Source organism: Scyliorhinus torazame, chromosome 11 (assembly GCF_047496885.1).
Source record: "Scyliorhinus torazame isolate Kashiwa2021f chromosome 11, sScyTor2.1, whole genome shotgun sequence".
Taxonomy (NCBI): domain Eukaryota; kingdom Metazoa; phylum Chordata; class Chondrichthyes; order Carcharhiniformes; family Scyliorhinidae; genus Scyliorhinus; species Scyliorhinus torazame.
Window position 1 is genome coordinate 170,006,846 of NC_092717.1, and position 14,332 is coordinate 170,021,177.

General features: G+C 45.9%; 1 protein-coding gene across 1 annotated transcript in view; it reads right to left on the bottom strand.

Moving 5' to 3' along the window:
* Positions 1-13,262, bottom strand: part of pip4p2 (phosphatidylinositol-4,5-bisphosphate 4-phosphatase 2) — a 136,208-nt gene extending 122,946 nt beyond the window's left edge. The window contains exon 1 of the mRNA XM_072467996.1: positions 12,979-13,262. Coding sequence (XP_072324097.1) covers positions 12,979-13,087 — 109 coding nt within the window. The 5' untranslated portion in view covers positions 13,088-13,262. The remainder of the gene's footprint in view (positions 1-12,978) is intronic.
* Positions 13,263-14,332: the final 1,070 nt, after the last annotated feature.

Below are 14,332 nucleotides of genomic sequence, written 5' to 3' on the forward strand. Positions count from 1 at the left end.
AGTAGATCCTGTCTCGAAGAATTCTCTCCAGTAATTTCCCTACCACTGACGCAAGGCTTACCGGCCTGCAGTTCCCTGGATTATCCTTGCTACCCTTCTTAAACAAAGGAACAACATTGGCTATTCTCCAGTCCTCCGGGACATCACCTGAAGACAGTGAGGATCCAAAGATTTCTGTCAATGCCTCAGCAATTTCCTCTCCAGCCTCCTTCAATATTCTGGGGTAGATCCCATCAGACCCTGGGGACTTATCCACCTTAATATTTTTCAAGACTCCCAACACCTCGTCTTTTTGGATCTCAATGTTACCTAGGCTATCTTCACACCCTTCTCCAGACTCAACATCCACCAATTCCTTCTCTTTGGTGAATACTGATGCAAAGTATTCATTTAGTACCTCGCCCATTTCCTCTGGCTCCACATAGATTCCCTTGCCTATCCTTCAGTGGGCCAACCCTTTCCCTGGCTACCCTCTTGCTTTTTATGTACGTGTAAAAAGCTTTAACCCTATTTGCCAATGACTTTTCGTGACCCCTTCTAGCCCTCCAGACTCCTTGCTTAAGTTCCTTCCTACTTTCCTTATATTCCACACAGGCTTCGTCTGTTCCCAGCCTTTTAGCCCTGACAAATGCCTCCTTTTTCTTTTTGACGAGGCCTAAAATATCTCTCATTATCCAAGGTTCCTGAAAATTGCCGTATTTATCTTTCTTCCTCACAGGAACATGCCGGTCTTTAATTCCTTTCAACTGACACTTGAAAGCCTCCCACATGTCAGATGTTGATTTACCCTCAAACATCCGCCCCCAATCTAGGTTCTTCAGTTCCTGGCTAATATTGTTACAATTAGCCTTCCCCAAATTTAGCACATTCACTCTAGGACCACTCTTATCCTTGTCCACCAGCACTTTAAAACTTACTGAATTGTGGTCACTGTTCCCGAAATGGTCCCCTACTGAAACTTCTACCACCTGGCCGGGCTCATTCCCCCATACCAGGTCCAGTACAGGCCCTTCCCTAGTTGGACTAGTTTTAAGAAGCCCTCCTGGATGCTCCTTACAAACTCTGCCCCGTCTAAGACCCTGGCACTAAGTGAGTCCCAGTCAATATTGGGGAAGTTGAAGTCTCCCATCACAACAACTCTGTTGTTTTTACTCTTTTCCAAAATCTGTCTACCTATCTGCTCCTCTATCTCCCGCTGGCTGTTTGGAGGCCTGTAGTAAACTCCCAACATTGTGACTGCACCCTTCTTATTCCTGATCTCGACCCATATAGCCTCACTGCCCTCTGAGGTGTCCTCCCGTAGTACAGCTGTGATATTCTCCCTAACCAGTAGCGCAACTCCGCCACCCCTTTTACATCCCCCTCTATCGCACCTGAAACATCCAAATCCTGGAACGTTTAGCTGCCAATCCTGCCCTTCCCTCAACCAGGTCTCTGTAATGGCAACAACATCATAGTTCCAAGTACTAATCCAAGCTCTAAGTTCATCTGCCTTACCCGTAATACTTCTTGCATTAAAACATATGCACTTCAGGCCACCAGACTCACTGTGTTCAGCAACTTCTCCCTGTCTGCTCTGCCTCAGAGCCATACTGACCCTATTCCCTTGTTCTCCCTCAATGCGCTCACCTTCTGACCTATTGCTCCTGTGCCCACCCCCCTGCCATACTAGTTTAAATCCTCCCGTGTGACACTAGCAAACCTCGCGGCCAGGATATTTATGCCTCTCCAGTTTAGATGCAACCCCTCCTTCTTATATAGGTCACACCTGCCCCGGAAGAGCTCCCAGTGGTCCAGATAACAGAAACCCTCCCTCCTACACCAGCTGTTTAGCCACGTGCTTAGCTGCTCTATCTTCCTATTTCTAGCCTCACTGGCACGTGGCACAGGGAGTAATACCCGAGATTACAACCCTAGAGGTCCTGTCTTTTAACTTTCTGCCTATCTCCCTGAACTCCTGCTGCAGGACCTCATGCCCCTTCCTGCCTATGTCATTAGTACCAATATGTACAACGACCTCTGCCTGTTTGCCCTCCCCCTTCAGGATGCCCGCTACCCGTTCAGAGACATCCTGGACCCTGGTACCAGGGAGGCAACATACCATCCTGGAGTCTCTTTCACGTCCACAGAAGCGCCTATCTGTGCCCCTGACTATAGAGTCCCCTATGACTATTGCTCTTCTGCGCTTTGATCCTCCCTTCTGAACATCAGAGCCAGCCGTGGTGCCACTGCTCTGGCTGTTGTTGTTTTCCCGATAGGCTATTCCCCCCGACAGTATCCAAAGGGGTATACCTGTTCGAGAGGGGGACAACCACAGGGGATTCCTGCACTGACTGCCTGCCCTTTCTGGTGGTCACCCATTTCTCTGCCTGCACCTTGGGTGTGACCACATTTATATCACTGCTATCTATGACGCTTTTCGCCACCTGCATGCTCCTAAGTGCATCCACCTGCTGCTCCAACCAAACCATGCGGTCTGTGAGGAGCATCAGTTGGGTGCACTTTCTGCAGATGAAGCCATCCGGGATGCTGGAAGCCTCCCGGACCTGTCACGTCTCACAGTCAGAGCACTGCACCCCTCTAATTGACATTGCGTCAATTAATTAGTAAATTAAATTTAAAAGTTTAAAAAAAAGTTACTGTTAATTATCTGGTTTCTAGCACTAGATTTCTACTATAAATGTGAAAGCTAAATACAGTACTCTCCAATCTCTGGCTTAGATACCCCTCTAAATTATAATTAAGTAATTATGTTTAATTAGTTTAACAATGCTTAATTTTTTTAATTTAATGTAGATTCCCAACCAGCCAATCAGGTCACAGCTTTTCTGTGATGTCACTTCAGTTTCCCTCCCCCACACACAATTTGAAAAGGTAAAAGGAAAAATGAATAAAAATCACTTACTTACCTTCCGAAGGTCTCAGATGCTCTCTGGTTCTCTCCCTGCAGATTAAAAGTTACAGGCCAGAAGAAAGAGAAAGAACAAAACAGTAGGGAAAAAGCACCTTCTCCCACTCTGCACCGAATTACCTCACTGCACCAAATTACCAAGTTCCAAATTCCCACTCTGGATATGTATCACTCCAGCTGTGTGTCTCCTTGACCTGCGCAAAGCTTACTGAATGCGCTTTCTGTCTGTCTTTTTCACAGACTTCAGCTGACCAGGGTGACTCACACTACTTAACCTTCAAAGAGAAGAATACAATGTGCACCTTTGTGCCCCGAAACAGGCCTCAGGTGTCTGACATAACTGCCTCTCAGCAATTAGGGTGGGAGCAGCTTCAGCCAATCAGACACTAATCTACACACTGCACTTTTGACTGAAAAACAGCAGAATTAGACTTACCACTTACCTTTCCTGATTACCTCGCTGCACCAAATTACCAAGTTCCAAATTCCCACTCTGGATATGTCTCTTGATCGAGTTTTTTGAGGAAGTGACGAAGATGATTAATTAAGGTAGGGAAGTGGATGAGTGGATGTTGTCTACATGGACTTCAGTAAGGCCTTTCACAAGACCGTGACAGAATGGTACAGAAGGTGAAGTTACACGGGATCAGAGGTGAGCTGGCAAGATGGATACAGAACTGGCTCGGTCATAGAAGACAGAGGGTAGCAATGGAAGGGTGCTGAATAAAGGGCTGTGATTAGTGGTGTTCCGCATATTGCAGATCGTGATGAGGACCTTCAGAGGATACAGCAGGATATAGATCGGTTAGAGATTTGGGCGGAGAGATGGCAGATGGAGTTTAATCCGGACAAATGGGAGGTAATGCATTTTGGAAGGTCTAATTATAGGTGGGAAATAAACAGTAAATGGCAGATCCCTGAAGAGTACCGACAGGCAGAGGGATCTGGGTGTACGGGTCCACAGGTCACTGAAAGTGGCAATGCAGGTGGAGAAGGTAGTCAAGAAGGCCTACGCATGCTTGCCTTCATTGGTTAGGGCACGGAGTATAAAAATTGGCAAGTTACGCTGCAGTTGTACAGAACCTTAGTCAGGACACACTTGGAATATAGTGTTTAGTTTTGGTCGCCACACTACCAGGAGGATATTGAGGTGTAGATACACCCACTGTGCAGTTAGGGATTGTTTTTTTTTGTCACATGTACCGAGGTACAGTGAAAAGTATTTTTCTGTGAGCAGCTCAATGGATCATTAAGTACATGAAAAGAAAAAGAAAATAAAAGTAGTTCCAGGATGCTGCCCCAGCGACAGCAAAGGAACGGCGATATATTTCCAAGACAGGTGATGAGTGACTTGGAGGGGAACCTCCAGCTGGTGGGGTTCCCAGATATCTTCTCCTCTTGTCCTTCGAGATGGTAGTGGTTGTGGGTTTGGAAGGTGCTGTCTGAGTAACCTTGGTAAGTTATTGCAACGCATCTTGCAGATGGTGCACATGGCTGCAGCTGTTCGTTGGTGATGGGAGGGTTTGAATATTTGTGGAAGGAGGAGCAATCAAGCGGGTTGCTTTGTCCTGTACGTTGTTGGAGCTGCACTCATCCAGGCAAGTGGAGAGTATTCCACTACACTCCTGACTTGTAGCTTGTAGATGTTGGACAGGCTTTGAGGGGTCAGGAGGTGAGTTTCTCGGCATAGGAATCCTAGCCTTTGACCTGCCCTGGTAGCCACAGTATTAATGTGGCTAGTCCAGTTCAGTTTCTTCTGATTGTGGGGGATTCAGCGATGGTAATGCCATTGAATGTCAAGGGGTGGTAGTTAGATCCTCTCTTGTAGGAGATGGTCATTCCCTGGCACTTGTGTGGCGCGAATGTAACTTGCCGCTTGTCAGCCCAAGCCTGGACATTGTCCAGGTCTTGCTGCATTTGGACATGGACTGCGTCATTATATGAGTCACAGCAAATGGTGCTGAACATTGTGCAGCCTTCCGCAAACATCCCCACTTATGACCTAATGAAGGAAGTGAGGTCACTGATAAAGCAGTTGAAGATGTTTGGGCCTAAGACACCACCCTGAGGAACCCCTGCAGTCACGTCCTGGAGCTAAGACGAGTGACCTCCAATCACAACATAGAACATACAGTGCAGGAGGCGGCCATTCGGTCCATCGAGTCTGCACCGACCCACTTAAGTCATCTTACCTTGTGCCAGGTATGACTCTAATCAGCGGAGAGGTTTTAGCTAGGGCTCCTTAATACCATACTCAGTCAAATGCTGCCTTTTATGTCAAGGGCAGTCACTCTCACCCCACCTCTGGCATTCAGTTCTTTTGTCCATATTTGAATCAAGGCTGTAATGTGGTCAGGAGTGGAGTGACACTGGCGGAATTCAAACTGAGCATCCACGAGCAGGTTATTGCTGAGCAAGTGCCACTTGATAGCACTGATAATGACTCCTTCCATCACTTTGCTGAGCGAGTAGACGGAGGACAGTAATTGGCTGGTTGCATTTGTCCTGTTTCTTGTGTACAGGACATGGCTGGACAATTTTCCACATTGCCGGGTAGATGCCAGTGTTGTACCTGTACTGGAACAGCTTGGCTAGAGGTGCGCCAGTTCTGGAGCAAAAATCTTCAATACTATTGCCAGGATATTGTCAGGGCCCATAGCCTTTGCAGTATCCAGTGCCTTCAGCCATTTCTTGATGTCATGTGGAGTGAATCATATTGGCTGAAGACTGACATTTGTGATGCTGAGGACCTCAGAAGATCAAGATGAATCATCCACTTGGCACTTCTGGCTGAAGATTGTTGAGAATGCCTCAGCCTTGTCTTTTGCACGTGTGTGCTGGGCTCCTCCATCATTGAGGTTGGGGATATTTGTGGATGCTGCCTGATATGGAGGGCATTAGCTATGAGGAGAGGTTAATAAACTCTTTGTTCTCACTGGAACAACGGAACTTATGGGGCAACCTGATACAAAATTATGAGGGGCATGGACTGAGTGGATAATCAGAAGCTTTTTGCCAGGGTGAAAGACTCAATTACTAAGGACATTAAGGTGCAAGGGGCAAAGTTTAGAGGAGATGTGCGGATAGGCAGAGCCAAGTGATTCCACAACCAACAGATCAGATCCAAGCTCTGCAGTTCTGTCACATCCAGCTATGAATGACAATGGTCAATTAAACTCACTGAAGGATCGGGCTCCACAAATATTCCCATCCTTAATGACGGGAGAGCCCAGTACATCAGAGCAAAAGACAAGACTGAAGTATTTGCTACAATATTCAGCCAGAAGTGTTGAGTGGATAATCCATCTCAGTCTCCTCTGGAGGTCACCAGCATCACAGATGCCAATCTTCACCCAATTCAAATCACACCACGTAATATCATGAAATGGCTGAAGGCACTGGACTTGGGCCCTGACAATATTCCAGCAAAACTGTAGACTTGTGCTCCAGAATTTGCCGAGCCCCTAGCCAAGCTGTTCCAGTACAGCTACAACACTGGCATGTACCCAGCAATGTAAAGAATTGCCCAGTAATGTCCTGTGCACAAAAAGCAGGACACATCCAACCAAGCCAATTATTGCCCCATTAATATACTTTCAATCATCAGTGGAATGATGGAAGCAGTGGGTCATCAAAAGTACCATTAAGTGGCACTTTCATAGTAATAACCTGCTCAGTTCGGGTTCCGCGCCACTCAGCTCCTGACCGCATTACAGCCTTGGTTCAAACATGGACAAAAAGGCTGAACTCCAGAGATGAGGCAAGAGTGACAACCCTTAGCATCAAGGCCATATTTAATTGAGTTTGGCATCAAAAAGCCCTAGCAAAACTGGAGTCAATGGGAATCAGGAGAAATCATTCTGCTGATTGAAGTCATACTGAGCGCAAAGGAAAGTGGTTGTGGTTGTTTGTTGGAGGTCAATCATCTCAGCTCAGGGACATCACTGTAGGAATTCCACAAGGGTGTGTCAATGGCCCAACCATCTTCACCTGCTTCATGAATGACCTTACTTCCATCATAAGGTCAGAAGTGGGGATGTTCATGGATGATTGCACAATGTTCAGTACCATTCATGACTCCTCAGATACTGCAGCAGTCTATGTCCAAATGCACCTGGACAATATCCAGGCTTGGGTTCACAAGTGGCAAGTAACATTTGCCCCACACAAGTGCCAGGCAACGAGAGAATCTACCTATTAGTCTTTGACATTCAATGGCATCATCATTACTGATCCCTGATCATCATCATCCTCGGGCTTACCATTGATGATAAACTGAACTAGCCATATAAATACTGTCACTACAAGTGCAGGTCGGAGGCAAGGAATCCTGTGGCGAGTACATCACCTTCCGACTCCCCAAAGCCTGTCCACTATCTGCAAGGCACAAGTCAGGACATGAATGAAATTCTCTCCACTTGCTTGAATGAGTGCAGCTCCAACAACACTCAAGAAGCTCAGCACCATCCAGGACAAAGTAACCCCCTTGATTGGGACCCCTTCCAGAAATTTTCACTCCCTCCACCAGATGCACAGTAGCAGTAGTATGTACTATCTACAAGCTGCACTGCAGGAACTCACCAAGGCTCCTTTGACAGCACCCTCCAACCAACGGCCAATACCATCTAGAAGTACAAGGGCTGCAGACACCTGGGAACACCACCTCCTGAAAGATATCCATCGTTTCTTCACTGTAGCTGGGTCAAAATACCTCCCAAACATCACTGTGGATATACCAACACCACATGGACAGCAGTGGTTCAAGACGGTGCTCACCACCACCTTCTCATGGACAAAGGGAGGACACTAAATGCTAGCCTAGACAGCGATGCCCACATCCATACAACAATAGAATTCTTAGTGCAGAAGGAGGCCATTTGGCCCATCGAGTCTACACCATCTCTCTGAACGAGTGCCCTACCCCACCACCCACCCCCGCTGCACATCTTTGGACACAGGCCCAATTTAGCATGACCATCCACCTAACCTGCACATCTTTAGACTCTGGGAGGAAACCCACAGAGACACTGAGAGAACATGCAAACTCCACACAATCACCCAAGGTTGGAATCGAACCCGGGTCCCTGGAACTGTGCCGCCAAAAGATTAGCAATTCATTTAAAATTGACATGGGGAAGGTAGCTTTATTAGTGTAACTTCAAAAGGGAATGGAACTTTAATTTACTTATAAAATGCCAGTACCACCTCCAACTAAGAGTTAATTCCTAACCTGCTTACCAGTTACTCAACAGCCAGTTCCTTCCGCAGCACCAAATTAGGGGGCGACAAAGCTCCATATTCACCAAACTTTTATCCGTTTACTCTGCTTACAAAGCTTCACCCAGACCTCGATTTCTAGGATTGGATTTTTTGTCCTGCCAGACCCGTTTTCTGGCACAACGCGTCCCCACCGGCAGCGGGATCCTCCGTACTGGCAGCCAGCCAATGGAGTTTCCCATTGTGGCCACCCCCACGGCGTTGGAAAATCCGCGGGCATGGGTGCGCTGCTGGCAAAGTGGAATCCCACCGGAGAAGTCCCCCCCCTCTAGTCTTTGAAGCCGAGGCTACAACAACTAGATTAGTTAATTGGGTAACTAGTCTAATCACCTGCTTTCCTGTAGAGCTTGTTTATCCCTGCCCAAAGCTGGAAGTAACCTACTTTACTTTATTAACCTACTTTAGTTTATTAACTTAAAGTAAATGCCAGTTAGCTGCTAACTACAGACCAGATATTTAGAAAGATGTTGACACTCAAAACTAACATCAGTTCACTCGGTTTGCAATCTGCATGAATCATAAAAGGTTAGTATGCTGGACAGCAAGAAATTAGGAAAGTTAATAGAATATGCGAGGGGATTTATATTTAAAAGTAGGAAGGTTACCCTCAAGTTATATCAGGCATTGATGAGATATCTGGAGTACTGTATTGATCAACATATTTAAGAAAGGATGTAAATGCATTGGAAGCAGTTCCGAAAAGGTTTACTAGACTAATTTCTGGAATGGGTAGGTTGTCTTATAAGGACAGGTTGGTCAAGCTAGTGTTTAGAAGAGTAAGAGGCAACTTGATTGAAACAAATGTCATGGGAGTGTCCCTTCAAGAAAGGTTTTTGTCTTATCACATGGCTTCAGTGACATCATTGTGTGAATGGAGCTGGCTGTGGTTCTGTGGGTTGTACTTTTGCTTTGCATTTGGCTGGTTTTGAACTGCACAGGTTGAAAAAATGTTTCTCCATCTTCATTTTGAAAGCGGTTTGCAGACTACTTGGTAACTTGAGATAATTGCTTTCTGGAAGGAATTTAAACCTGCTTTTTGAAAAGGGGGAACAGAGTGTCACGAACAAGTCTTATAAAAGTAAGAATGCAGTGTGCTGGGCCACACCTTTGAAAAGGGGTTTCTAGTTTTACTTGGATTTTGTTATTGAATTGCAACAGCTAAGGGGGGGATTCATAGATTACTGTAGCTGTGTGGGATCTTTATGTTTATAGTTGATAATTCTTACTGTGTGTGTGTATATACAGACGTTAACTGAATTTGTAGAATAAAGCTAGTTTTTTGATTAAAAGCACCTAAGAACCCTGTTGAATAACACCTGAAAGGCAGGCTCTTGTGCTCATTCTAGCCAAATTCAATAAACAAGTGTAGGTCAGATGAACTCCCATGGTATACTGTGGAGTTTTCTAAACCCTGGCCCATAACAAAAGATTATTGGGGGGTTCTTGACAGGACAGATGAGAAAGAATGTTTTCTCGATGAAGAATCTAAAGCTCGGGGTCAGTGTTTAAATACCAGGGATCATTCATTTAAGTGAAAGATTAGGAGAATTGTTTTCCTCTCAAGAGAGTCGTGAGTCTTTGGAACTCTCTCCCAGGAAAGGTAGTGGAAGCAGAGTCTTTGTAACGATAGATTCTTGATAAGCAAGTGGGTGAAAGGTTATTTGTAGCTGAGGTTACATATCAGATCAGCCATTATGTTATGAATGGCTGATCAGGTTCGATGGGCCAAGTGGTCTACTCCTGCTCCTAATTCATATAGATGCATTTAAGGGAAGGCTAGCTAAAGATATGGTAGCATTACATAAAGAAAAGGTAGTGACGAATGTGATATAAAATAGTTACTTTAGAGATATTAGTTAATGTAATGTAGAAATAAGCCACTTTGGTTCTGGCAAGTAGAGACAAAGGATTTTAGACCGCATGGAAAAAGCAGGAAGAGGTGTGTCTATGAGAGTGATGCTGCATTGATAGGGGTCGGAGAAAGGGGTTGGAAGTGAGCCAATCAGAATAGATTAAACAGGTCAGGAGGGACATAGGATGACCTATGGGTGTCGAGTATGTGAAACTTGATGCCATTTGAATGTATGAGTACTGATCTCTTTGTCTGGGATCTTCACTTAGTTCCCGGGGCTGCAGAAAGCAACATGTTATCTGTATCACCGTGGACTAGGTAGCTTGCAAGCTGAATAAAATAACTTCTTTTTACTTGCAAATCCATCTCGACTTTTATTGAGGCCAGACTGACGGAGAAAGAAATTTGGGATTCAACAGTAGGGAGCTCAAGTGGGCATAAAGGCTAGTCGAGTGGAATGGTCTGTTCCTGTGGTGTGTATTCCATGCATCATATGTTATCTCCAGTACATTTTTCATGCTCTACAGGCACTGTAAAAGCATAATTTCATATTGTTTAGAGACAAAATTCTTTACTCAATATTCATTCAGTCTGCAACTAGTTTTTTTTTTTTAAACTATCCACCGTCCAATCTAAAAATACAAATGAGTACCATGAAATACATCCTCCAACAACTCGCTCAACAACACTGAGCCTTTGACAAAGAAAACGATGCAAGGCAAGGGGTCAAGCACCTCACCATATATGGCAACTGTGACTGAATCACAGAAATGTTCTAGCACAGAAAGAGTTCGGCCATTTTGCATGGCTCTCCGAACGAGCTATTCAATTGGTGCCATTCTCCCACCTTTTCCCCGTAACCCTCCACATCATTTCAGATAACAGTCTAATTCCCTTTTAAATGCTTTGATTGAACGGGTCTCCATCACACTAACCTGAGCAAAAAGACTTCCCCTCATATCGCTTTGTTTCTTTTTGCCAATTACTTCAAATCGGTGTCCTCTTGTGTTGTCCAATTTACTCGAGATCCACAGCAACATGGTTGACTCTTAAAAATGCCCTCTGAAATGGAAGGTAGTTGGGTACGGCCCAGTCAACAGTGCCCACACCTCATGAACGAATTAAAAAAAAGTACACAGGGCTGCTATGCAGGAGTAAGTTTGAAAGGCCAGGAAGATGATTTGTTCGAATAACATCTAGGCCATATTTACCTCTTTAAAAATGTTTTGTTCTTTTCCTGGTTTTAGGTTATGAACACATTTGTTTATTTTTCTCCAACACAATAGGAAATTCAGAGGAACTTGGAACAGAAGCATTATTGAAAGAATCTTGCACTCTATGCCCCCACACCAACGCATCAACATTTACAGACATAGATGAATATAACTGGCTTCTTCAGATGATTCATACATACATAGGCTCCAACTCTGAAGGTAGGTTATGACAGCAAAACTAATTACACATGTGCATGTCAGGCCCCGAGTTACCATTATGCTAAATAGTTCTTCAAAGGTAATCTAATGACACAATGCTGTACTGAAGAAAAGATGCCAGGATGATCACATCAACTACATATACACCATCAATATTTACAGATATTTACATGCTGCCTGTTGGCAACTGGGTCGTCACAAGAGCTGATTCAGCAGAAACACCGAGACAGGGTTGTGCAAGCTGTTATAAGGATAGCTGCTGCCAGAACCGTGCACTTGAAGGTTGCTGAACTGTGACCCTAAATCACATCTTCACCCGTCTGCCAACATGTTGCAATGACAACTTGTGGAATGGTGCTGCGTGATTCCTCATGCAGCACCAGCTCCACTTTGACAGCTGTCAGACAAGGGACATGGGCTGCACACACGGGACTTTCCATCACCATGTTTTAATCTGTCAGCCTTAACCCCTGGCCTCCTGAATTTGCATTTGTTCAGCCCTCCAACCAGACCAGAACTAGCCGATCATCTGGCTCCCGGCCTTTTCGATCCATTCGTCCCAATCTCTTTTCTTGCACTAATTTTTCTCAAAGCTTTGTGAAGAACCTTAGGGTATCTCCCCTTCGCCCACCCCCTATTAGTAAAAGGCGCTACAAAAATGCAAGTGGTTATTTCGGATTCTGACATGATTCACACCGGATCTCAACCATTTTCAGCTGGCTCATAACCGTTGACAAAATTAGGGCCATATGTTAAACGAACAGTACAATTTTATGAAGTTAATGGGAAGCTTTTGCACACTGGAAGAGCTAGCCGGTCTCTATAATACATTGCTATATGCATGAAAACAAAAGCACGACATTTACTATACTCAGCCCGTTGCAGCCTACACCATATCCACAACCTGCTTTCACAAAGCAAGGCCGCTTTCCAGAATCGCGATATATGCCTGAAAATCTCAGCATGATCCAAATCACCTTTAATCCTCCATTCAGGGTCCACAAATGTGCCAGCATTTTAGAGGACGCCGCTTTGTCTGGTTTATTTATTTTTTTTCAAATGGTGCTAAATCCATATCACAGTGTGAAAAAAAAAGAATTCTGCGGAAATCCGTTACCACAGCGGCCCTGAGGGTAAAGAGACGGTATCGATAACGCTGACTGGCGTTATCCTGCAGATGTTGTGGGTTCATCTGCAGTGAGCTGTGTGCGCAGCGCAAACCGAGTGCGATTTCAGCCTCTGCACACCGACATGAAGCTGCTGTCCTTACTGCGGCTCGCCCATTCAAACCTTCTCCGATTTCAGCGCCGCTCTTTGGCCTCGAACACACCAGTGACATTGTTGCAATCTGGTGCAGAGAGGCGAGGAGGAGGAGGCCGGCCTGCGGAGAACTGGGGGTTTCTCAAACCCCGCAAAGCTTCTAGCGAGGAGGTTTCTTGGTTGAAACAAAAGTAACTTTAAAAAATAAACAACGCTTTTTCCACAATAAAGTAACGTGCACTCACCCCGGGGACTGGGCTCCTCCACGTACAGGGGCGTTGTCGGAGTGACATTGCCAGAGTTATTTCCCGACAGCAACGGAGATCGTTCGTCAACTCCGTCCGTATCAGCCATAACTGCAGCCCGGGGCCGCAGAGCACAGACTGAAAACAGAGCTGGAGAGAAACTCTGGACCGAATGGGGAGGGGCTTCAGTCAGTCACAAGGGGGACGCGAGGGAAAAGGAAGGCTCCACATACATCAGAGACAAGGGTAACGTCAAAACAAACTCATTGTATGGCTATGTACCTATCAAGTGCACTGCAAAGGAGAAGGGTCGCGGTTAATTCCAGGAGAGCAAAGGGTGCAGGAAGTATGGGGGCGATAGTGTGCATATCAATCACAGTAAACAACAATTGAGGTTCTCCAGCACCATTAGTGATATATTGCATGTATTACGGCACTGCCTGTGTATTAAAGGTACTCCAGTAAATCCCAGCCTGCTGGCTCCGACCAGCAGGCAGCTTATAAAAGTGTAAGCTCTCCTGCGCTGCTCCCATTCTGGTTCCAGCTGCAGGAGGCACAACATCTTGTGCAATAAAGCCTCGATTGTTTCACCATTCTCGTCTCGTGGTAATGACGGTACATCAATTTATTGCACAAGATTTTAAAAGATGGACTTCCTATCAAGCCTGATCGCCTGGAGCTGAGCTCTCACGCAGCCAACGCCACGTCCACCTTTGAGCACTGGCTAGCCTGCTTTGAAGGCGACCTCAGAGCAGCCACTGAAGAACTCTCGGACCCACAGAAACTCCAAGTCCTCTACTCACGGGTGAGCCCTGAAATTTTTCCCCTTATCCGGGTTGTGCCCACCTACGCAGAAGCGATGACGCTACTGAAAGGGCCATTACGTTAAGTCAGTGAATCAAGTGTACGCCAGACACCTCCTGGCCACAAGACGGCAACTGCCAGGGGAGACTCTGGATGATTTCTTGCGGGCCCTACAGATTCTCGGTAGGAACTGTGACTGCCATGCAGTTTCGGCTCTCCAACACACCAAACTTTTAATCAGAAACGCTTATGTCATGGGCATGAAGTCTACGTTCGTTCGCCAGCGACTATTGGAAGGGGGTAAGCTCGATCTTGTGGAGACTAGGCAGCTTGCCAATTCACTAGAAGTGGCCTCCCGTAATCTGGAGGCCTACACCCCGATCGTGCAGCACCCTCGTGGGCATCGTGGGTCCCACCAGCTGCCAACTCCAGCTCACCGAAAACCTGCGCCACGCGGCAGCCAGCCAACTCCGGGCCCGGGCCCCAAGTGTTTTTTCTGTGAAATGAAATGAAATGAAAATCGCTTATTGTCGGGACAGAGTAAACACCC